Genomic DNA, 26,506 nt, shown 5'->3' with positions numbered 1-26,506 from the left:
AAAAAAAAAGCAATCTGATTAGAATGAGTTGAGGGAGTCTGGGAGGAGGTATGTCAGTTTGATTCATTATAGTGCATATATTTTTACCACATATATTAGCTGTTTACTGTAGCATCAATAATAATGTCATCATCAGATATACTGTAGAAGGCAATGGGAAAATAGCTAGTGAGATGAAAGATACCATAGATAACACAGCTAGTGCATATGCTTGTATGTGTGTGGGGGGCAAGGGGTGTGTGGAGAGGTGGGATGGGAGTCAAAGATTGGCCAGAGAATATGCATTTAAACTGCTCTGTTAAGCTCACCCAAAGGTACAGCATTAAACAGTGTAATTATTGTGGATACCTACAAAAGCAGCACAAAATTAAACTGACAAACTGAACTATGAGCAGTAATGAACAAAAGCACTTGGAATGGAAATTGATAAAGAGGATATGAACACATAGCATAAAATCTATAATATGTTTACCCTAGGGGGATGTAACTTTTGTTCACTAGCTTAGCATTTGATGTGTGGGGCTGCAGCATCAATGAATTGTCCGTGATTGGCTGAGGTGTTACAGGATGTAATGTCTTTTGTGCCTGTAAGGAAGGTATCGGTGCTATCGGTTTTCACACCTCATTTTTAAACATAAGCGGTACAAAGATACCTTTGCATTGTAAACATTAGCACAATGTAGACTAATACAGAATAAAAAGTAAAAGTCTTCCTCCAGTGTTTTTCCCCTATTGCTGCTTCTGTTTTCCAGAGGTAATCTCTGTGTGTATGTTTTGTGAGAGCAGGATACACAGCAAACTGTTAGTCTGTGCTTCATACATAGTATACATGTATATGTGTATATTTACTGCTGTGTACAGTGCTGAATGATGCTGGCCATAATGTTTTGTCATCAGTAGCTTTGTATTCCTCTGGATCTACCTTATTATGAGGTGTCATATAATGTAATAGAGTGGTTATATATGGGACCCAGTCTGTTTCTATATTGTCACAATCAGAACATCACAGATGAGATTATGAGATCCAGGAGGAGCAGGCTCAGTTTTCTTATGAAAAAACATTCTCAGCATTTGTAATAGTGATAGCAAGTAAACTAATTTCAACCAAATTCACCAATTATTACTTCATCTCTTCTGGTTTTAATTTGATTTATAATACATATATTTCTAATTGAATTAATTGCTGAGCAAAATAAGCAGCTGGGTACCACATCAAATTGCAGTTTTATATACTTAAAAAATACTGTATTAGCAGAAAGAGGCTCTCTTTTATGTTGATATTATGATTCACCTTTTTAAAGAGGTCTATATTTTGAGGTTTACATTTTTTTTGTTGTAGAATGATTTGATGCATTTTTGATGAATCCCACATTAGTAAGCACTTAACAGGGTGATTTAATAAATTGGTTTCTAGAATATCATACCCGAAGTGGTGATAATAAAGAAAGCCAAGCCCTTTGTTTATTTTATAAATAGCTCTGTGCCAGGCTTCAGGCTGATAGAATGTGCTGTGGCTCTGTAGAGAAAGGAGTTGGCTTCGTATCTAATTTTTAAAAATTTTTATTTATTTATTTTTTTATTTTTTTGGTGGTGGCAGGTGGAGGGTAGGTAATTAGGTTTATTTTCTTACTTTTAAAATGGAGTTACTGGGGATTGAACCTAGGATCTCGTGCATGCTAAGCATGCACTCTACCACTGAGCTATGTCCTCCCTCTGTGTCTAATTGTAAACAAAAAGAATATTGTGTAAAGGTAAAAATTATTCAATCATATTTAGCTTTCTGACTTCTACAAATGTCTACAGCCCTAGCTTTTCTTCCTCACTTTACATTTACCTGCAGAATTATCCCATCTACTCCCATGACGTCAGTTAACATCTGTATTTTAATTATTCTGCAGACTACATCTCCAGCCTCTTCCTTTCTCCTGAGCACCAGGCCCATATTTTACAGGACACCTCTACTTGGGTGTTGCACAGGTATCTCAAATGCCATATATCTATACCTGGGTGCATTATCTTCCCCCAAACCTGCTTTCCATCTTGCATTTTAACCTCAGTGCATAATCTCACCAACCACTCAGCAGTCACAATTGCCAGGTGTCATCATCTCTGATTTACGTTCTTTCTTGGCCCCACGTCCCGTTAATCACCATGTCCTGCTGATTTTACTACCTAAAGGTCGGAATTGGTTCACCTCTCTCTAGCTTCTCTCCCACCGCTCTTGTGCATCATGGCATCATTCCTAGGTTAACTGTAGCCTCTCAACTCTTGCCAGCTTCTATTCTATTTTTTACACAGGAACCAGACGGATTATTTTATTCTAGAATGTAAGCATGATCTGTCACTCACCAGCTTGAAACCTTGGCCCTCTCTTCCTTCAGGATGAATTTCAAGCTCGCAGACTTTGCCACATTTTTTACCTCTGGGCCTTTGGCTGTCCAAGTCTCTGGGCCTGAATCAGACCTCTCCCCCACCTACTGAACTCCTATTCATCCTTTAGAACTTGGATTAAACTTGTTCCCTTCTTTCTAAGCCTCTGAGATTAGTCTGTGTTCCTCTTTTATCGTTAAGAAATTTAATTGTGTTGATTACTGGGTTAGTTGGCTGTTTCTGCAGTTAGATGTCAGGCTCCTTGCAGGTGTGCCCTGTGCATGGTTTACTGCTGCAGATGTTGTATGCTTTGTTGAGTGAATGAGTGAATGAATGCTTTCATTAATGATAATTGTTGAATTATATTTAAAAATGGCATCATCTCCAAATAATCTATACTAATATTTCTTTTTAATTGAAATATAAGTGACATATTATATTGATTTTATATATACGACATAAAGATTTGATAGATGTATATATTGCAAAGTGATCACCATAGTACATTTAGTCAACATCCATCTCCACAAATATTTATAAATTTCTTTTTCTTGTGATGAGAACTTTTAAGATCTACTCTCTTAACAACTTTCAAATGTGTGATACAGTGTTGTTAACTGTCATCACCATCCTGAACATTACATCCCCAGGACTTACCTAGTTCTTATAAACTGGAAGTTTGCACCTTTTGACCATCTTCATGCATTTTTCCCACTCCCCATCTCCTGACTCTGGCAGCCACCTGTCTGATCTCTGCATCTGTGAGGTTTTTTTTTTTTTTTTTTTCCAGATCCCACATATAAGGGAGACATAGTAATATTTCTTTATTCATCAGTATAGGCATTATCTGTTAACTTCCTGCTCTGAGAGATAAGGGACTTCAGCTCACCTACATCAGCGTCTGCATCCTCTCCCTCTTCTTTTGTAGATATATCAGGATCCTCTGTTCATCCGAAGTTTCTCCAACAGAAATTTGAGTACCTGCTAGCTAGTCACTATTGTAAGTTGAGCTTGGGATGGTGAGCACTTAGCAGTGAACAAGTAAACAAGATCCTGGCTTTCATGAAGTTTGTATTAAGGAGTGAGGAGACAGTAACAAATGTCGATGATTGTATGAGTGAATGTGATTTGGAAGAGCATGAGCGCACCATTGAATAGGTTGTTACAGAAGGGTTCCCTGTAGAGGTGACATTTAGCCTGGAATCTAATAGTAGCCAGCCATGGACAGATCTGGGAACAGACCTTTTATGTAAAAGAAACAGCAAATGTAAAGGCACTGAAGTAGGAAAAAGCTTGTCATGTTAGAGGAATAAAAAGGGGTTGGATATAAACAGATTCACAAATTTGTATAAAAAAATGAAAAATCTTTATCACAGTGTGTATTCTGATTATTTTACAAATATGATCACTACAAACAAAAATGACTGTATGACTTACAGTTAAGTAATGCTAGCATACTGTAACTTTCTTGCCCTGCTTTATACAGAGTACTGTGGAAGTATGTATTCTGAATGTTTTTGAGTTATATGTGCTTCCTGTTACCTGGAAGATAGAGAAATTTAGTGGTCAAAACTGAGAATTTATCAAAAATAGTTTTACTAATTCATTACACACTAATTCATTACACGGTTCTCCGAATTTTTAAAAACTAATTATCAATAAATTTAAACTGCTACTTTGGGGGGAAAAGACATTGGATAATGTTGGATACATGTCATATACATTTGTTCAGACCCATAGACTATTCAACACCAAGAGTGAACCCTAATGTACACTATGGACTTCGGGCGAAAATGATGTGTCACCGTAAGTTCATCAGTTGTGACACATACACCACTGTGACAGTGGGGGAGGCTGTGTGTGTGGGGAGCACAGGTGTATGGGGACTTTCTGTACCTTACTCTGAATTTTGCTATGAACTTAAAGCTGCTCTGAAAATTAAAGTCTTTAAAAAATAAGTACTAGGGGAAAAAAAGAAAGTTAGAGATGAGGCCAATGATTTAAGACTTGAAGGACTTGATAATGGATTCATCCATTAATTTACACAGCAAATATTAGTGCCAATGCCAGGACTGTGACACACTGTTACTGAACAACACACAGAAAGCCCTTGCCCTTATGGAGCTTATGAGACGGGTAAATAATATTGTCTTATCTTTGTGCCTAAAATAAGGGGGATAAGAGAAAACTGTGGGGATAGGGAAGCTATTTACATACGCACACATATATACACATCTACATATCTATATTTACCATCTGTCTCTATGTATCTAATATATAGATCACAGACCCTGGTATTCCCCTCGCTCACCTTGCCTTTAAAAAGGCTTTCCTGAAACCCACCGGGGAGTTCAGGCTTTCAGAGCACTAGCTGTCCAGGACTCCTCGTACTGGGGTGCCCTACAAACCAGAAACTTCTGAATACTGTTTCATTCATCTTTGCTACACTAATTGGTCACTGATGTTATCTTGTTTCTATTAGCATTTCTTTGATCAGTGGTTTGGTTTGTATTTTTTATTTATTGGCTTTTCTTTTTTAGGCATGAATTTTCTATTCATGTCCTTCACTTTTTCCCCCTTATTTTTATTGAAATAATCACACTCCCCCCTTTTTAGTTATTTTATAAGACATCCTGGTATTTTGGAGACATAAGTGTCTACATACATATTTTAGATTTTAGATTTTTCTAGTTTGTCCTTTATTTTTCACCCATGTTTGTAGTATTAGGTTTTCTTCCTTCTGATATAGAAGTTACTTATTTTTATGTAGTCTAATATGTACACCTTTTCGTTGATGGTTTCTAGGTTTTATATCCTGCATTAGAAACACTTTCCCCACCTCGATACTATAAAATACTAATTCCTGTAGGGCAGTAGTTTAATTATAAGTATAAAATAGTATTTTGTTTTTTAATCTACTTAATGTATATATATACATGTGTGTATGTGTGTGTGTGTATATGTATACATATATATATACACACACACACATACATATACACACATACATATAATGGCCTCCTTTTTAATTTAGTCTAGTTTTTCAACCTTTAATTTAGTCAAAGTTTTTCAACCTTTGCTACACATGGAATCCCCCTCAGTGATAAAAAACGATGTAGACACCCGATTCTATGTCATCAGTACTATGAAACTTTCTGGGGTGTGTCCTAGGCTCTATATTTAAAAAATATTCTTTTGTATGTGTGTGGTGTGTATAACTGTAGCATTGTTCTAGATCTAGGGTTTTTAACTCTCTCAGTTTCAAATCCGTCCTCTCTACTGTTTTGAAATGAAATTTCATAGGTAATACAACTACCTAGTTACAGATTTCAAAATTCAATATCAATATAAATGCCATAACTGGAACATAAAGGAGAAAGAATATTGAGACAACTTAAAATATTATGCATTTTAGTGTGTAAATGCTTGGTTGTGACTAGACTGGAAGACACAATTAAGAAGTCATATACTTGCACCTCTGCAGAGTCACTGTGAAAAGGGAAGTACAAAATGTAGATCAGAAAATGTGTTTTACAACACTGTAAACTGACTACTTCAGTTAAAAAAAAAAAAGAAAACGTGTTTTATTGATAATGGAAATACTCCAACTGGTGTTGTCAGTGATATTCTTTTATGAAATATTGAATAACTTTAGCTAAAGTTCTTAAAATGCAGTCGTCTGTTGATTTACCTAGAGAATTCAGTGCTATTAAGACCATAGAAACAAGCTCTTTGTTTATATGTGAAAGGAGGTTTAGTTTTAGGCTCAGATAATTTATTAAAAAATTTGTCACCTTTATTGAATGTCTGATTGGACACTTAAAAGTCATGTTGGGTTTGGAACAATTTTTTATCATATGGAACTGTCCTACAGAGGATGTCTGGTATCTCTGGTTCCTGGCTACTAAGTGCTCACAGTGCTCCCTAAGCATTGTGACCAAAAGAAAACAAAAAACAAAAACCAAAAAACAAAAAACCCAACTCATAGAATATAAATTGGTGCAGCCACTACAGAGAACAGTATGGAGGTTCCTTGAAAAACTAAAAGACTTACCATATGATCCAGCAATCCCACTCCTGGGCATATATCTAGAGAAAACTCTAATTTGAAAAGATACATGCACCCTGATGTTCATAGCACTAGTTACAGTAGCCAAGACATGGAAACACCTTGTGTCCATTGACAGATGAATGGATAAAGAAGATCTGGTATATATACAGTGGAGTATTACATATAAAAAACAATGAAATAATGCCATTTGCAGCAACATGGATGAACTTAGGGATTATCATACTAAGTGAAGTAAGTCAATCACAAATATTATAAGATATCACTTATATGTGGAATCTAAAAAATAATACAAAAGAATCTATATACAAAATAGAAATAGACTAACAGACATAGAAAACAAACTTACGGTTACCAAAGGGGATAGGGGGAGGGATAAACTAGGAGTCTGCGATTAGCAGATACACACTACTATATATAAAATAGATAAACAAGAAGGTCCTACAGTACAGCACAGGGAACTATATTCAGTATCTCCCCCCCTCAAAACACCCCCATAAAGCTTCTGAAAAACCACCAAATTAGGATTACCTCCAGTGGGAACCACTGGTTTAGTTAATAAGTTTATGTTCTGCAGTATGGAGATTCCTCAACAAAACTAGGAATAGACTTTCCATATGACCCAGGAATCCCACTCCTGGGCATATATCCAGAAGGAGCCCTACTTCAGGATGACACCTGCACCCCAGTGTTCATAGCAGCATTATTTACAATAGCCAAGACATGGAAACAGCCTAAATGTCCATTAACGGATGACTGGATAAAGAAGATGTGGTATATTTATACAATGGAATACTACTCAGCCATAAAAACTGACAACATAACACCATTTGCAGCAACATGGATGCTCCTGGAGAATGTCATTCTAAGTGAAGTAAGCCGGAAAGAGAAAGAAAAGTACCATATGAGATCGTTCGTATGTGGAATCTAAAAACAAACAAACAAACAAAGCATCAATACAAAACAGAAATAGACACATAGACATAGAATACAAACTTGTGGTTGCCAAGGGGGTGGGGGGTGGGAAGAGATAGACTGGGATTTCAAAATTGTAGAATAGATAAACAAGATTCTACTGTATAGCACAGGGAAATATATACAAGATCTTATGGTAGCTCACAGAAAAAAATGTGACAATGAATATATATATATGTTTGTGTACAACTGAAAAATTGTGCTCTACACTGGAATTTGACACAGCATTGTAAAATGATTATAAATCAATAAAAAATGTTAAAATAAGTTTATGTTCTGAATCAATACAAATACTGTAAAACATGAAAATATATAGATTCTGAAGTTGTTTTTTGAGTTATGCATGAACTGATAAATGGAATTGAGTCATAGACGTCTTAATTTACTGTTTTCCTGTCTAAAACTGTCTCCCATTGTGTTTGTTTCTTAATGCAATATTTTAATTTCCCTTTTCTTTCATGCTAATTTGTGCTTATTGTGCATCATTGTTAATTTTCAACTATGAGAACAGAAAACATTACAGTCAGTATTGTGAAAAAAAGTCTTAATTACATCTTGTATTTGTAGTAATGGAAGAAAATAGGAAAAAGTAAATCAAGAAGGTTGTCTTTGAGAAACTGGTAGATATATAATGTGCCCTTGACGTTTAGACCAAGGTTCAGGTGTGTAGAGTGAAGATGATGCCTAAAATTTTTATAAGATTGTGTGGTTTTGCTTCAAACTCAAATGCAGTTGCTTGAAAGATTTCTTTGTAAGTCTTTTCTGGGGTATGCTGCTGTTAGTAAGTCTTATGGTAAGACATAATCCTAACAATGTTTTAAAAGCACAGTTTTTAATATCATGGTAAGAAATGGAATAGGCTGTAAAACTGACGCTATTACAGGCTGGTTTCAAGTGGTATGATTGCTTCACTTATTTATGCAGATCTGATTTGGCTTTTAGATGAAAAGGATGAGCATCTTTTTTACTCAAGCAATTGGGACAATAAGTATGTTATACAATGTTGTTACGTAGTGATCTAGTAATAGCCTTAAGAAACATTTTCTACTTCCTAATTACTGTTGAGAAATAAGAGCTCAATGTGAATTATGTTAAAGACATTGAGTAGTTTTTGACAAGAGTTGTCCAACATTTAGATGTTTCACTCTAAATAATGTCATCTGACAGATCAGTTGGGTCATTACCTTGGGCTACATGTTATAGTTGTTTCTCCCTGGTAAACTTCCAGGAGGCTGATCAAAACTGGAGGTTTTATCAAAGGAGTTAAGGACGATCCCTTGTAATTTAGACAAGTGTCAAATAAAATATGCTCTTTAGATCATTTGGTCCAAATTGCCCCAGCCTTGTTTTACTAGGTGTAATTCTTTTTCAGCTGGACATTTACTCAGACTCCGAATAGAGCCAAAGGTGCTTTCTCAGAGACCCACTGGCACTGGTATGGTTCATTCCTCCTGCTCACTGAAGGCGTCTATCAGCCTTCTAGACTTTCAAGTGAAAACTCTTCCACCAAAGCTATGGTTCTCCCTTTAATCAGTAATCAAAATATCAACACTCTAGTTTCCTGTCATGAGAATGACCTTGAATTTGTCTGCTTCACCCACTCTCAGACCAGATGAAGGAAAGAAAATACAGATATATCCGAGTTAGTATATACCAACTTAACTTCCCTCCGAATGACAAGAACAGTCATGGGAAACTCTGTGTTAACTTATTTATCCAAGATTCTTTAATGTAGAACATTTTAGAACTTCTGGTAAGCTAAATATATTTCAAATCTCTAAGCAGGGTCTACATTATGTAGTGTTTTTCAAACTTATTTGACAGTGGAACCGTATTTTTTTAGGGCTCTTATAATATGTTTGTACTTGCTAATTGCTAATCCTGGCTTAACCTCTTGAACAATAGAAACCTTTTGTTTTCCACTGAGTTATGTTTTAATATTATAATTTTTCGTGGGTACTGACATTAGAAAGAGCTCTATGAAAGACCATTGTAGTTATGAACTGTTGTTAAAGACACCGTCCAGTGTGCTGATTAGCATTCTTCGAATAAATCCGTTCTGTGATTTAATACTTTGTAAAGCTATGTGTTTTTCCTTTCTGTCAGTTAAGAATTATCTAAGCCATTATGTTGTTGTTTGTTTGTTTTTTTTTGCCTTGCCTGTAAGGCAACTCAAATAAATGTAGTGCACAAACACAATAATTATTTAGCTCTCATGTTTAGCATACTAAGAATTTAGGCTCTCCCCCTTTATATTTATTTAGCTTGGTAGTTAGATCCCAGCTCTTGAGCCCTACTTCTTTCATCTTTAATGTAAGGACAGTATCTACCATTTGGATCATTTTGAAAGTCAAGTGAAATATTAATTGCTTAGCAATGTGACTGAGAAACTATACAATGCTAAGCAAATGCTAGAGGACTTTTTTTCTCCATAATTTTAACATTTTATGTTTGAAATTTTACGTTTTATTTCCTACTCATCTTTACTTTGAAGCAACTCAGTTTTATTTAGAAGTGAGTGAAATATAAATACTGAAAAAAAAAATGACAAGCATCACATTAAGAGCATTGCTGTAGTGGATATGAAGGAATGAAGTGAAGCAGCTATGAGCAGAGTTGATAAAATAGCGATGTACCCCTTGTAAACACTGCCTCCAAGGTCTGGTTTATTAGCAATCAGAGCAGACAAACCACGTCTTCACCCAGCATCCTGACATGGGCAGTCTTCTGAGCAAAATGCTGGCTTGAACTTGAATCTGAGTCACAGTTTCCAAGTAGCTACAGCTACTTTTTGGTTGTGCTGCATGTTTGTGTTATAAGTTGAGAAGAGAGAGTTCTTCTAGGGGGATTTTATAGGTCCACAGTTTGGGAAGCAGATTTATAGTTTCCAAAATAAGACTGAGTATGAGCAGCAGGCATTTCAGTGATGAAACTTCCAACTATCATTTGGAAAAGGATATATTAGATATTTGGTCTAGCTGTCTCCCACTCTCCAGGGGTCAGTACTAGATACTCTGGATTTTATTTCCATTTAGAGCTAATCCCTTGTAAAGGGAGCTGTGGCATTTCTGACCCCAGACTCATGAATAATGCCCTTCCATTTAGTCCTCTCCTTCCTACTGTTGAGACATTGGTGACTGGCTCTGTGTCTCTTCAGTCACACGGGCACATGACTGGGATCCTGGGTTCAGTGACTGTATAACTTATCATCCAGACTGCACTTCTCAGAATAAAAAGGGGCCCTGTTAATAATAATTAGGCTAGGACAACATAAATAAACCAAGACAGTCTGGGGCAAACTTGGTCATTTTATCTAATAATCCCTTTCTGTGTTGTCTTCAAAGACAGAAAAGTTTTATATTTTTTGTTGTTAGCTCTCCTGGTATTTCTGTGCCTGATACATCAGCACAGAAATTCAAAAAGCTATCTGCCTTGTTTTGATTTTTCTGAACCATGTGTTTTGTTTTCTAATTCAGAGTGATATTTTCTTTTTACATTCAAAATCACCGTCTATTATTGAATCCTATTCAATCCCCTAAAAAAGTCTATTATAAATTATTAAGTAAGACATAATGATTCTTTCTTTGGACGCTGCCAGGCAGGTAATAACCATGGGGCACATTAAAGGACAGATGAAATGGACGCTCTGGATATCCACGCCGGGTAATTGCACACTTGGCAAAGACTGCCTCCTGGATCATGGATAGTATTAGCATGTTGCTTTCATTTTCTATTTGCAGTTGTATTTAGGCTGTTGAAATTAAATGAATGCTGACGACTCTCCACTTTCAAAACCAGTGTAAATGAAAGTTAAATTTTTGCGTCTTATATGCCCTCTCCACTCTTGTCTTAACAGAAAAAAGCTTGGCCAGACCACAAGCGAGAATGCAAATGCCTTAAAAGCTGTAAACCCAGATATCCTCCCGACTCTGTCCGACTTCTTGGCAGAGTTGTTTTCAAACTTGTGAGTATAACGCTTATGGAATACGCTTGGGTTTTAATTTGACATAAACACTTACAGTTGTATATATTACTCGTGTTTAAGGCTGAATTTAAATCCATGTTAAGGTAGAAGGTGGATTATTCCAGGGAGTATCCTAAGGAAAAACGTGTTCTTTTCTTATTAATCACATTATTAGGGGCAGTGATGAAGTGCAGCTCCCCTTCTTTGAGCAGAGAAAGATTTATTTTGCAAGGCCAAGCAAGGAGAACAGGTGGCTCATGCTCAAAGGCCCCAATTCCTACATGGCCCCTTTTTGAAGGCCCTGTGTGTGATCTCTTAGGAACAGAGACATAAGGTCCTCCGTTTGGGGTGTGAGATGTTAGTGATGTCTGTTACATGGCCTTTATTAATTTCCTACTAAGAACTAACGCATAGGGTGAGTATGTAATTTTTTTGGTTGCCTCTTCAAGTGAGATTTTAATTTGATGATAATTAATCTCACATGAAAGAGTGCTTATCTTTTTTTTTTTTTTTTTTTTTTTAAAGCTAAGATTCATTTAAATTGTTTCTCCTGGCTCCTTCCCTACTCTGCCAAAGTAGCTAGCGGATTCTGTGAAATATCTGCCTGGTGACACCTTCCAGGTTTTTTTGTTGTTGTTTTTTGGCCAGGCTTTAGCATGAATATCTCTTTATTGTAGGCATCTGTCCTGTTGTTTATTAACTTTTTTTTGGCAGTAAGATTTTATAGAGGGTTTCAGGAATGTAAAGTAGTACACCTAAAACTAATACCATGTTATATATCAATTACATCTACTAAAAACATGGATTTAGAATACCAAATGGACGTTGTCTTTGGACTGAATATACGTCACATATACTTACTACTGTTTTCAAATGTGTATATTATATTCAACTAAAATACACAAATTGATTTCAAAGCTATAATAAATTCAGAGCAACTTTGTCATTATGCATTTCTGTAATCACTGGATAATAAAAGTATAATCACTCATTTGAGTCTGAACTTTTTAAAAAAACTTTATTAATATTGAATAGAGAACCACTGTTACCGCAGAAATAAGTTGCTTCAGAATCACCCAATGTACTAGTTCTCAGTCTCCACCTCTGACCTGAATCAGAATCTAATAGAAAGCAGTTGTATTAATAGTTACTTTCTGTTGAGCACTTACTGTTTCCTGGCCCTGTGCTAATTGCTTTACATGATAAGCCTTATTTCATTCCACATCTCAGTGCTATTATTACTCTTGTATTTCTTATAAGGAAATGGGCCCCTCTTGACTCAAGGTTAAGTAACTTGTCCAAAGTTTCACAGTTTGTAATAAATTCTTATTTTTATTCATCCATCTTTGCTTTTCTGTGATAATTAGTAGTGAAATCCTTACCATGATACAAGTCTGTGGTAGAACTGGGGAAAAAAAAGTATGGAAACTTCGTATAAAAGAGTTTTGTGTTTGAAAATTAAACTGGTGAGTGAAGTCACAACATGGATTTTATTTTTAAATTATGACTGATTAAATATATGTCTAAGAAAGTGATGAAGAGATGGAGTATACAGAATATTTTCTTTTTAATAGACTTGCAGTTAAATATCTAAAAATACTCAAATATTTACATATTGGAGCACTTGAAATTGTTTTTGGTGTTTTCCCTCTTTACTTCATAGATGGAAGAAACACCCTCTGAATCGGAGAAACTTTACTCATTTTCTGATCTGGAGTCAAGTAAGTGATGGTCTATCAGCATCTTAAAAATCCTCTCATTTATTTGCTGAGCTGATGAGTTGCTTTATTTTGAGCTTTATTTCTCTGTCTCTTTATTATGTGCGGCAACAAAACTTCTCTTCTCATATTTTTATATAGACTGACACATTACCCTGTTTATTTTATTCCAGGGTAGCTTTGGCCATGTATGAGTTTGTAAAGTGTGACAGAGGTGTCCAAGTTAGCCAGTGAGGGAGGGGAGTATAACCCTTAGTCCAGCTGACAAAATAGTTTTACTTCTATTTCTCCCTTCCTCTTTCCCTTCTTCTGACTCTTGATTTCTTTTTGATATCAGGGAATAGTAATGTGAACAAGAGGTTTCAGGGGACATTTAAGTTCCCCGGTCCTTTAGATAATGAGGAAAGAAGGTCCAGGTGACTTAGGCTCTTGGACAGCACTGAGCATTGTTGCTCTGAATTACCGTGGTGGTGGCCAGCCTTCTTGAGAATGCTGAGAGGCTTTGCACATTTGTTAAGTAAATGTAGGGTTTATTTTTCCTTTCATATTGGCACAGATCCTGTTCAGGGAAGTTGTGAATGACTTCAGCTCATAGTAGCAAGAGCTCCTGGAGTAAATTTGCTACATAGTTTTATATTTCTGGATGGAGGCAAATAAAATGATCTAGTACAGATTTATGGTTATGGGATCCTAAGTGCCAATGATAATAAATTATTATTTAAGAAATCATTGGGTTAATTGTTCTGTTGAACAAGTAATTTAAAGAAAATATGAAGACCTGACATGAGCAACAGAGTTATGCTATAGTTCAACTTGATATATCTTTTCAAGTTTTAATAGAGAACTAATTAGTCATTTTTCTTTCTTGTATTACTGCTAGGTAATTAACATCTCTTGCAGTGAGTTTGAACATTAGCCTTGCTCAGTAGCAATGTCATACATGCTGCCTTAAGTGAGCTGCCCTCAAATGTTGTTAATATGAATTGTGCACTGTTAGCCTTCACACCCCTTTGTGTTATAAATTAAACTGAGTTTTTAAAGGGGTGATATACTGGCTTTGGAACTTTCCCCTTCTGTTCGGGTTGAAGCAGTATCATTTCTTGTTTATTCAACCTGGAAATAACTTGAAGATGAGGTTTCCTTGGTTGATTCATGTCTTCTTCTTAATGTACTTTCTACTTGACAAATTTCGCCAGTTTGAACTTCAGCTGAACTTTTCAGTTCTCCCTTTTTTTTTTTTTCATCTTTCTTTTGAGATGATACTGCTTATCAGTTAGTCATGAGCTGGTTGTAAATTGTTTCATGGAAAAGTCTGCTTAAATTGACTGACTAAATAAGCATTTCTGGTGGTTTGAACTTGTGTGCTGGCTGATGTAGAAAATCTGCGAACACACATCATTACCGGTTTTGGTTTTAGTGTTTTTTCATCTGTGTGTATATTTATTTTGTTTTGAAAGGTGTTTGATCTTATATTGTAGATGAAATTTGGCAGAAATTTAATTGATAACATATGTACAATCATTTGTAGTTGTCAAAAAATAAAAAGATATCCATTTGATCTCTGTCATGATGGAATCTAGGGCAGGGAATATCTGGTTTAACAGCTACCATTGAACACCTGAAAATTATCCATTGAAAGTTCACTGTGTGATTGTGTTACTTATTTTCTCTTTTAAAAAGATACTAACAAACTGACTGAAGACAAGAAAGAGGGCCTCAGGCAACTTGCGTTGACATTTCAACATTTCATGAGAGAAGAAATACAGGATGCTTCTCAGCTGCCACCTTCCTTTGACATTTTTGAAGCCTTTGCAAAGGTAAGTGTTAACTTTGGTGCCTTTGCTGTTACCATAAATCGACCCTTTGCTCCTTACTTTGTTGTTGATCCATGAAAACCCAGGACCCGTCATGCCTTTATCACTCCCCTACCTTAATGAGTGAAGAATGAGAGAGTGTATTGCTTCACGTTGGGAAGGGTATTACTTTTCCTGCTTCATCAGTATTCTTATCAGTGGCTCATGTATGTTCATTGTCAGCCCACAGAGCTCATCCTCAAAGGAAGAGTGTGCTTTCTTTTCTCAAAGTTAACACATTCCATTATTTCTTACTAGTGGATTTAAGTTTGCCGCTGGATTCGTTTAGTTTGGTGGTAGTTGTTTCAGTGACGGAACTCGTCTTTGAAGTGAAAAATTTATTGGAATCCGTTTCTTGATTAAGTGAATTCAAAATAATGTGAAAATATAAGCATTTCTGATTTAAAAATATTTGCCTAAAATTTTGTTTAAATGTTTCAAGTCACTAAAAGGTTAAGGATAGAAAATAGGTGTTGTTTAATATTTCATCATGATCTCTTGGTAATAGGTACCTGAAGTGCTCCTTTTGCAAAGGATTCGGAGGGTTGGTTTGTGTCCAGGGAGAAAGAACACACTCATTGATTCTGGATATCTACCTGGGATAGGGACAAAGGAGATGATGCATCTTTCATTGCTATGTGTTTGCTATCCTTACTTTCTCATAGTGTCTGGCTTTGTTTAAATATTTACTATATTTCAGTAATAAGTAAACTTTCACATTTGAGGGTGATTTTGTCCCTTTTTTTTTTTTTTAACAATTTGTAAGCACACATCCAATGACATATTTATCTCGTGAATATTTTGGAAGTATGTCTTATAGTCGACTTATTTTCTAAGAATTTACATGTGATTAGTGTGATTGCTACAGATTTATTCTTGCTTTTCCCAAATGTGTGTGTGTGTGTTTTTTTTTAGGGTTCTTATGATTTTCTGATAATATCACCTTAGTATTACATTCTGGTTTGCCTGTAATTTAAACTTGATTTTAAAATATAAGGGTTACTTGCATCTGAGAAGTCTCTCATGTTTATGTAATATGCTTCTGAAAATTACAAGCTATAGTCACACTATGTGTATAGTGCACACAGGCTCTTTTGATGTTAAACACTATTCAAAGTAATACCTCCTGAAAGATAAAAATATACCTTATGATGACTGTAACTTCATTGTGTTTCCTATTGTTGGAAATGTTAAAGTGCCAATTAGTGGAGTTACTAGTATTCATAATAATGATTTAAAAATACCTTCTATTGCTCAATGTAAAATGTGAATTACTATCTTATTTCTCTTTTTAAATAATAATCTCATGTATTTTACAGTGAACTTTTCTTGTTGTGTATGGGGGAAATTCTGTCATGATTAAGCAGACAAAATTTTAATCATAAGCTAGCCTTGTCCCCACATACTTGTATTTGTTACTAATTTGCTACAAGAGCAAAACATACACATCTTTGTGACTTATGGGGGAGCTGGACTCATGTGTGATTTCTGCCTTTAAATGTTGGTTATCATCAGAGGAAAGCAGCATTAACCTATGGCTCCTGTACTTCCATGTAAAACTTTTATTTATGTTTTATAAATTGTGGCTATTTTTCTGCTTATAAATTGGCACTTAAAGGAAAACACTCTCTTCCCCCTCCCCCCTCTCCTCCCCCTGCTTCATTTTTTTTAAGAGAATAGTATAGTCTTAAATTTAGCTCACTGAGGTCCTGCCAAGCTCAGGGATGAGCCACTGAGCTTATAACTTTGCAAGTGTGTGATAATGCAGATTAAGACAAATGCGCTGGCAGTCGGTGGAGAATGCTGGACAGAATTGTATCCCTGCTGGTGTCCCCTCCCTGGCTTACTGGCATAGAATTAATGAGAGAGAAGAGATGGGCACTACAGACAGTGCTGCCCCCTGTGGCTGCTCCTGTGTGTGCAGCCTGACAAGAGTGGTTCCATGTGGACCTGCCGTCCTCACCCGGAGGAACTGACTTTTGAACTTATGCTTTAAAGAAAGCGGGCTTTCCCTGGCCTTGATGAAGAAAGTCCCATTTCATGGTTTGCTTTTCCTCCCACTCACATTCATTCGGGTTCTGTGCAGGTACTGGACATGCTAAGCTTATGCTTAGCTCATCTCGTTGTCATTTAAGATGTAAGGAATTCTGAGGGCTTTTCTAAATTTATTTCTATCTTAATTTTTTAAAAAAACTTTTGTAGACTTTTCCAAACATACACAAAAGTAGAGAGAGAATTCCAAAGAACCCTTACGTTTCCATCACCTGGCTTCAGTAATTTTCGAACTTGTTTTATATCTGACAGATTTCACACAGATGTTCTTTTCCTTTATTTTGATTTTTAAACATTCTTTGCAATTAGTCTTTGGTTATCAGGCCTCTTGGCCTCCTGAGAGAGGTGTTTGTTAGTGAATTCACTGACCAAATTAATCAGGGTGGGGTTTTATTTTGTTTTTTGGTAGGGCTGCTATGTGCAGAGCACTCCTCATCCAGGGTTAGAGAAATATGCGGCTAATTCTAACTCTGACAATTATCTACCAAGGCAGAGAACCTCAGCAGGTCAGAAATCTTACCTGGGGATATGTGCATATATGCCAAACTTGCACTGCCTGGATAGGAAAGAGGTTGTGGAGGATGAGAAGTTTCTTAATCCTGAGACCAGGTTTCATTCTCTGCTGAGCTGATGGCTTGATCTAATAGGAGACCATGATTAATTCCTCAAAAGTTGGCAGTTTATATTTTGAACTCTCTGGAGATTTCTTTTGAAAAATAGTGTGGTTCTTAGTGCTGATTGTGCTTCTGTTGCTTAAGACTTAAAAAAAATTTTTTTTTAATTGAAGCATAGTTGATTTACAGTATTTCAGTTATACAGCAAAGTGAATCAGTTTTTTATATACATATATTTTTTCTTTCTTTTTCAGATTCAAGATTTTTACTTGGAAAGCATACCCCACCCATTACTCCAGAGTCGTTACTTAGTCATTTTTTTCCAATTATATTTCCAAGTGTTCCTTTTTCCCTACACTTCCCCAATGTCAGTATTAGCCTCCCACTCCCCACCCCCACATAAATACACACGCACATACGTACACTCTCTTTTTCTCTCCTCTCTCTCAAATAGCAATGGGCTTTAGATTATAGAAGTTACTATATAAACATGTCCTTTCTCTTATGAATTTGTTGCCTGGCTATAAAACTTAAGTAGGAAGGAGAAATTTTTCTAAGGGAGGTTATCAAGGACTTCAGATAGGAAGCAGAAATTAATGGCATGAATTTCAGAAGAGAAGCTGGTGTTGGGAAACAGTTATAGACAATGGTCTAGAAATACTTGTGGAGAGTGAGGGGGTACTGATACCTTGAACCCCCTGGGCTAAGAAAAATATATTGACGCTCTGTGGAGAAGATTTGAAAAGGCAGTTGTTACCTGTGGAATACATGTTTCAGGTTATATTTAGTGATTACAACAAGAGTTTGAATAGCAGTGTGAAAAAAAATGTTTGTTTTACTTGAGGTAGTAATAGAAATTAGTGAGGGTAGTGACTTCCAGAATTTCTATAGAGGGGGATCTGCTTGGATGGAAAGATGGTAGTGATTTGCTTGAAGCTTTGTTTGAATAGCAGTTTTTTTTTTTTTCAACTTAGATTGTATATTGGGGGTGTGGCTGAATGGAAATTAAAGTATAAGGTGTGAAGAAGATGATGGTTGCTACTGACTGTAATGAAGGTGGCCGGAGGAAGGAGATGTACTGGAGATTTTGTCAGTGGAAACACTGGAGTCACATGTTTATTTATATGTTCATCAAAAATAGGGGCCAACTTCATCTCTGCTGCTCTTTTTCAGATTGTTTAGAGAAGGGAAGATGTATGTTTCTACCTCTACAAGCCCCTCCTCCTCCTCACTTCCCAGCGTTTTTTCCTTCCATTTCTATTTTGAAGTAAAATTTCCAGTTAGGTTTTAAAATGGATTTATCTTGATAAGACACCTGCTGTGGTTCAATCTATTGATTGAGTTCTAAACATGTGCTACAAATATAGAGAATGTATATATGAATAATGATGAATATAAACTCGAAAAGGTGAGAACATTACAGTTAGAGAGAGGACAAATTAAATGGGAGCCTGAGTGGTATGATCGTTAAGTCGCTTTTTCTGACAAGTAAGTGAAATTCTCTCAACCTCAATTTCCTCATCTGTAAATAGGAAAAATAATAATAACTATTTTAAAAAGCCAATTCTATAGCATTGTCTATAATATGTACAGTAGTTATTGATAATAACTACTTACAGATTAAATGCTCTATTTAAAGTATCTGACACATGTTATTAATTTCTACTACTGCTGCCCCAACGCCCCATCTGTACTTGGGATTCCGTTCTAAAACTTCAGTGTTTTACATCTCCCTGTGTTGTCATAGAGCCAAGAGTATAATCTGCAACTGATTGTTAACCAGGGTCTCAAATGGTTACCTACAATTATGCCCAGTGCAGGCATCCCATGCTGAGAATTACCTGTCTTGTTGAGAAAAAAAATTTGCAAACAGAAGAATTTGCAAAAGAGTACCTTTCCCCCAGTAATGGGCTTGGTTTCAGCCTGTAGCTGTTGTGGCCGGAAATCATTTACTATGTCCTGCATTCATAGCAGCCTCATGATGTCAAAGTAGCTCCTTGGGACTTCATATAGGAAGTATGAAAGCAAGCTTTCTATGTTGAGGGAAATGTTTCTCACACGTGCATCTTAAAAGGATGAAATTAGATTGTAAGAGAATTGTGTTAGCAGTCATATCAAAATTCACTGAAGTGACATGGAATGTATAGTATTTCTCTATTCCACCCCCCAAAATGTACATTTGTAATTATTAGTAATGGTTATTCAGAGCCTATACTTATATCAGCAGACCTGGTTTTGAGCTTTTTTTTATGCATAGGGTTGATTTCTTTTTTATTTTTAGTGATTATTGTACAGGCTTCTAGAAAAATATACTTTTTTCCCCTGGACTAATAACTTCCTTTTAAAAAATGCATTTGGTAGACTGATTAGAATACGATAAGCTCTGAACAATAGAATAGAAAATGGTCTAGTTGCATAAAGTGTTTCAAAAACAGACATTAAATTGGAAGCAACAAGAATAAAAGTGACCTTCCTGACCACAAAACATATGTCATTGTTAGTGCTGCCAGAGCTCTGCAAAGTACTTTTTAACTCAATAATGTTGTACAACTCACACAGAATTTTTTTACTAGAAATTCCACATCTGTTTGAGGAGATGTTCCCTCTTTTTTCCTTTTAAACAATGATTTTCCTGATAATATGTTATTTTTATTCTTTAGGGCACATCTGTGATCTCCAGAGCTTGCCTTTCCAAACTCTAATTTTTAATGCTGTTAATTCCAGCTGGTTTTGCAGTATACACTGTGGTTGTATAGATTTGAAAACGGGAATTTTAGAAGGGTTTTTTTTTTTGTTTTTTTTTTGTACTCTTAAAGTTTACATTCAGTTTCATTCTGAGTAAATTCTGTTTTGTTTGGGGAGAATTTTTTTTTTTCCTGGAGAAGCAGTGGAGAATGGGTTAAGATAGACAGGAATCTTGCTAATTAATAGTATGAAAGGAAGTCATAATTTAATATTTTTGACTGAGGTATGTTAGAAATAAGACACAAATGATACTATATTGAAGATGAAGTACTTGCATTTGCCTGCTATGTGCTGTTAGGGTGTTAACAAATAGCCTATGTGATATTCTGCCATAATGTCATTTTAGAAAAATATATGTCATCATGGAGGAAAAAAAATGCTAAATAACCCATTTTTTGGTCTTTTATTCACCAAAGAATGATGCATCTCAGTGGAAAAGCAAGAATAAACTTGTTCATGATATATTCAGTTTTTAATCTTAAATTTTCTGTTCAGTTAGCCCTCATTCTGGATCTATTGATGCTTCATTACTTCAGTGTTGCTGGTAGGCTAGTTTGTGGGATGAATATTTCCACCGTTATTTTGAAAGGTCAGGGGTGGGGTGTGTGTGCACGTGTGTTTACCACTTGAGGGGTTCAGGTTATAGGACCAAGTTTTAGAGCCTTTTTGTTGATCAGCTCAGTTGGGTTTCGCTACTGTAGCATGCTATAAAGTAGTAAAGAAAGCAATCTTTTGAATTAATAAAGTGATGTATTACCTAATTACAAAGTTTATGTGAAATGGCAGTATGATAACTTTGACTGCATTACTAAATGGTCCCAGTGACTGATCAGATGTGCCTGAATTCCATTAAGGAAAAAGTAGGCCATTAAATATTTAATACTGAAAGCGAGCAGACACACCAGGATTGCTAACCTCCAGTCACCGGGGTGCACGTGTCTATACATTTGGAGGTGGCTGCTACATGAGACATCTCTCCTGTCTGCTCACAACAGCTGCTGGAAGACTGAGTTATTGGGGTTATACTTCTCTTCTGGTTTTAAGTAAAGCAGGCACACAGCCAGGATGCTCAACTGCACGCAGATCCCTGCATTCTACTTATGAAATGAGGATGCATTTATGATTTATGTTTTTTTACAGTAGGTTGAATCTGAGTAGATTCAAGAGACAGTTATTCTCAAAAATATTCTTCCAAGTAAAGTGACATTTGTGGGACATTTGGGCTTTCAAAACAAAACAATTCATGTGTTTTTAATGATGATATTTATCTGTTATGTTCTTCATTTTTAACCATTCAGTTAATACTTCTCTTTATTTATGTGTAAATAACCTGCGATGAGGTGGTGTATGTTTATCATAGTTAAGGACCAGATGCCAGGTAACTTCTGATGTTCAGAAGGATAATTAGTAAATTCTTAATCAGCATTTTCACTTATACCTATGTTGGTCAAGGTTAATCACTTACATATGGCTAATGCTTTGATTAAAACTATTGATGGATAAACGTCTTTGCCAAGCCTGTTGCCTTATCTATTTGAGTGTATAACTTGCTAATTCAGATAGAGATAATATTTGCAGGATGACAGTATGTCATTATGAAATAGCAGAGGTTACTGTGTTGCTTTGGCCTTCCCTTTAGTGGCAGGAACGTCTACTAGAGTACTGTCTCTCCCTACTAGAGTGCGACTTTCTTAGAGCTAGGAATTACATTTTATTTATTTTGAATCCCTAGAAATCTTCATTTTTTACAATAGGTAACTTAATTGTTGACCGAGTGAAAGATTGAATGAAAACTGTACATTTTCTGTTTTAGGGAGTGTACTTTGTTAAACATATTTTAAAATTATTACATTACTGTAAATGTACAAGACTGGGTAAAATAACAATCTTTATCATGGTAGAAATTCATGGTAAAAATTCGGTTAGCTGATAGCTCAGAATCACAGAAGCTGCCATTATCCTAAATTCTTCAGGAAATGATGAATCATTACATTAATTATTCCAGAGTTCAGCATACCTTTTCTGTAAAAGCCCACATTATAAATATTTTAGGTCTTGTAGGCCAGCAGGCAGAAGTGAATTATTACTGGTGATTTGTAATGCACATTGAGAGGGCTACTTATGGTCTTGGTGGCAACCCTTGACTCTTCCATTATAGTTGAAAGTGTCCACGGATAATACATAAGTGGGCGGGCATGGGTGTGTTCCAGCAAAACTTGGTTTGTGGACACAGAACATTGATTTTCATTTAATTTTTACTTATACCCAAATATTCCTTTTATTTTCCTCCAGCCTTTCTAAAATGTAAGAAAACATTCTGAGCTTGTAGGCTGTGCAAAAACAGGTGGTAGATCAGATTTAGTGGGCCATTGTTTGCCAACCCTTAAATTATTTGATTCTTCCAAAAGGTTTTTTTTATGCACAGTAGGAGACAAAATACGCTATCAAAAAATTCTCAAATTAAAAAAAGGTAGGAAATATTTTACTTGTTACCTTCTAACAAGCTACTGGCTCTACAGTTTTGCATTGCCAACCACATTTGTAAGTACAGTATGTATACAATAGTTCTTTTTTTTTTGAATTTATTATTTTTTTAACCCCAAGAAAATTTGATTCAATAACTCTAAAATGTTGTAATTCAGTAATAGTAGAAGAGATGTATTTCATTAAAGATTAGGAAGAAATAAAATTCTTAAATTAAAAAACATGTACTTTATTAACGTCTTATGTACTTAAACTACCATTGTTTTTTGTTTTTATTTTCTTTAACTGCAGATGTTGTATTTTGTTATTTCGTCTTGATATGAAGTGTAAAGATATAATTTTGAAGTAGAATTATTTTGACCATATAACTCGGGTTCAGAAAGTTTTGGTTGGTTGGTCAGATATTTTTCTTAGATTGCAGCAGATACTGCTCTTAGACTTTACATTGTGATTTGACTGTTTCTATTATGAACGAGAAGGAACTCTTGTAGGATAAAAAAGTGTTTTAGGAGTATGACACTAATAGTCTCGAAAAATTGTGATAAACTGCTGTGTTTTTATAAATTTTATAATAGGCAGAAAAAGAGTGACATTTTTGATGACAGAAATTAGACTATTTGATGTGGAAAATAAGGTAACTTGGTATATTATAAAGGTAGGGAGGTGAGTTTGGGGATGGCTTCTCTAAGTTGCAAAAAAAGTGTCCTGATCAAGAGAGAAAAAGCCCAACTACTATTTGAAAGGGTCAATTTTCATTAAATTTTTAATTTTCAGTGCCTAGTGGTATGTATTTAAAGAGACCTATGTAGATAAATGCTCCTTGTTGTAAAGGATGACGAAAGAAGGACAGAAAGCCCTGTCATATTTGACAAGCTCACCATGGTTCAGTGTCTGGAAGAGCTTTGTCACTAGAGTGGTCCAACGGTGTGTCAAGCTACCCTGGCATGGCTTGGAGCTTTCTGTCCCTAGAGGAGTTTCATTCTAGATTAGAAGCACATGTCCAGATGAGTTATCTCCATGAATAAGGTAGAGTTAGATGGATGTCAAGTGCTCTTTGAGTTTGTCATATTCATGGTGCATCATGGAAGCATGTAGTATGTCTTTACTCACCCTCTCTATCCAAGTCCAGCTTATTCTTAATGTTTCAGTTAAAATCTTTGGTAAAATCCATCTGACTAGGATTGAGCCTTCCCTGTTGTAAAATCAGTAGTCACTGGTATTTTCTATGTCAGTCATTCGGCAGCTATGAATATTCCCTCTTTTTGTTAGCTGTGTATCTTCATTTCCTACATTCCCTTGTAAACTGTGAGAAAAGAGTCACGTTACCCAATTCCTTCCTTAAGCAGTAGAACGGTACAGTTTTAGGGCTGAAAAGATCACAGAAACTGTCCGGTTCTATGGCCCCCCACTTCCTCTCCTCTTTCTCTTTCCAGGATGCATCAGTTGTGGCTCAGAGAAGATTAACAGTCACCTAGTGACAGGATGGATGTTAAAATGTAGGTCTTTTCAGCTCAAACACTCTCCTGATTGATACCCACATGCTCAAGAACTATTAGCTATAATCACCATGCTATCTAATAGACTCCCAGAATGTCTTTATCTTATAGCTGGAAGTATTTACCCTTTGACCAACATCTCCCCATTTCCCAGGACCACCCCTCTCTATTCCTTATATTGAAGATTATCAATATAAAGCTGGAAAACTAAGAATAAGTTATACCATAAGATTACACTGATCAGCATTTGAACTTAGATTGTTTCTGTAATGATGAGTTTCAATCTCAGAGACTCTGTATGGCTGTGTTTAAATGATGTGGCTTTCCAAACCATCTGGATACATTCCTTTCAGATAACTCAGTTATAAACAGAATGCTGTATTATATACTTGATTGTATGTGGATTTGTCTTGTATTCCTCATTTTTTATCTCATACTTACCAGGAAGCCATTGGATATTAGACACTGGTCTTTGTCTTATATTAATAGATCAAGGGACAGTGGAGGGATTTGTCACAAGTTGCCTTGTGCTACACTCACCCAGTGTTACTTTCTATTTTAATTTTTTTTTACTCTACTAAGTACTTTAACAAATATAATCACACTTACTAATGACAGCAGCCCTCTGAGTTACATTGTTGTTGTTCCTTTTGCCGATGGTGGAATGCTTAAGGTTCCATTATTTTTAAATAAAGGAACTGGAGCTTTCACATGGCTATCATGATTTCAAATTTTCTCTATTCCACCATATTGCATTTTGTGCTGTTAGCTCTTTATTAAAGCTCTAATTATGGACTACTGTAAGCTGTAGGAGCAAAATCCAGAGTGAAAGAAATAAGAGTATGTATTTGATGATATTTTTATCACTAATACTGAAGTATTGCTATAGGCAAAGCTTTAAATTATTTAATGAGGATTCCTGCTATTTTCATTCAGGTGGTGCATCACATCTTACATGTCTCTTTCCTTCCTATATTCAAACCTAAATAAGTGCTGGGAGGGTGGGTTTTTCATATCAAATATTTCTGAGCTGATGTGGCTTCAACTCTATGTGAAAACAAAAATAATTGAAAAAATTTGCATGGAGTTGAGCTACCTTTTGAAATCTGGGTTCCATAACCTTGAAGTACTGAATATTAAAACATTAATTATTCAAGAGCCTTCAGCTTGGTTCTGTCTTGTTTTCAAGCCATTACTGGACGTTTTTTTGTAATTCTATAAATATTAGCATTTATGGATTAAAACATTTTATAATGTGATAGAATATGTATTAATATAGAAGAAAATCGTCTTTGGCTTCTTTGGCACCTATTTTTCTGTTACAGGTATTTATTTGACCTTACAATTTATACCTGATATTAACGGTAGAAGAAAATAACTTAGAAATACTGTCTTTGAACAAATGTCAAGTAAAAGTATTGGAATTCCCTGTGACCAGACATGGCAGTCGTGGGTGCTATTTCAAGTTTTAATTAACATTTCATTTTAGTTTTGTAGCTTAGGAAAGATTTATCAAGGCACGGTTCATGCAGAGCTCTTTCATTAGGATCAGCTGAATTAGGAACAGCATTAAAAATACCATTTACAGCACTTTCTTTTCTATCCTTCTCCCTACCAGGGGTGGCAGTATTTTGTTGAACTAACAGGGTCGGCTCAGCATCTGAAGAGGCCCATGTGATTTGCTGGTTGTTGTCCTGGGGTGTGGTTCATCCTTCACAGCCTTTCAGGGGCTCTTGGTGATGCAAGTTTAGAGCCAAAGTGGGTAAGAGATGTTGTTTTGGTGCCTCAGAAGTCTTTTGTAATAGTAGGTGACCGTTGGTTTTCTTGTCCAAGATTCCCTAGAATAGTACCCACGTAAACCTCAAGTTTGCAGATCTTAAGGTGTGATATTGTCTAAATCTTTTATCTGCTTTCTGTGGCATGACCTGCCACTGATCCTCCTCCTACCTCTCTTACCACTTTGTTTAAAACATTATCATTTGCTGGTTCTCTTTTGATCTTTTGAAGGACAAGCATCTCGCTACCATGGTCTGACTTGCTGAGCCTTGTGTTTGCTCTGATCTCCAGCTCCATATTTTCTTCTTATTAAAAATCTTCACTTGCAGGGTCTGTTTTAACTTCAGATTCATCGTGAACAACGCTTAAAACTCTTGTCTTATCCTCAAT

General features: G+C 35.7%; 1 protein-coding gene across 4 annotated transcripts in view; it reads left to right on the top strand.

Moving 5' to 3' along the window:
* The window catches only part of SMYD3 (SET and MYND domain containing 3), a 557,874-nt gene that overhangs the window by 104,976 nt on the left and 426,392 nt on the right, over positions 1-26,506 (top strand). For all 4 annotated transcript variants that reach the window (XM_032466566.1, XM_006188107.2, XM_014562147.2 and 1 more), the window contains 3 exons: positions 11,271-11,378; positions 13,042-13,099; positions 14,777-14,913. In XM_032466566.1, the coding sequence (XP_032322457.1) occupies positions 11,271-11,378; positions 13,042-13,099; positions 14,777-14,913 (303 nt within the window). The remainder of the gene's footprint in view (positions 1-11,270; positions 11,379-13,041; positions 13,100-14,776; positions 14,914-26,506) is intronic.

Source organism: Camelus ferus, chromosome 23 (assembly GCF_009834535.1).
Source record: "Camelus ferus isolate YT-003-E chromosome 23, BCGSAC_Cfer_1.0, whole genome shotgun sequence".
Lineage (NCBI taxonomy): Eukaryota > Metazoa > Chordata > Mammalia > Artiodactyla > Camelidae > Camelus > Camelus ferus.
Note: the sequence above shows the minus strand (reverse complement) of the source record. Positions and strands in the feature narration are given on the sequence as shown.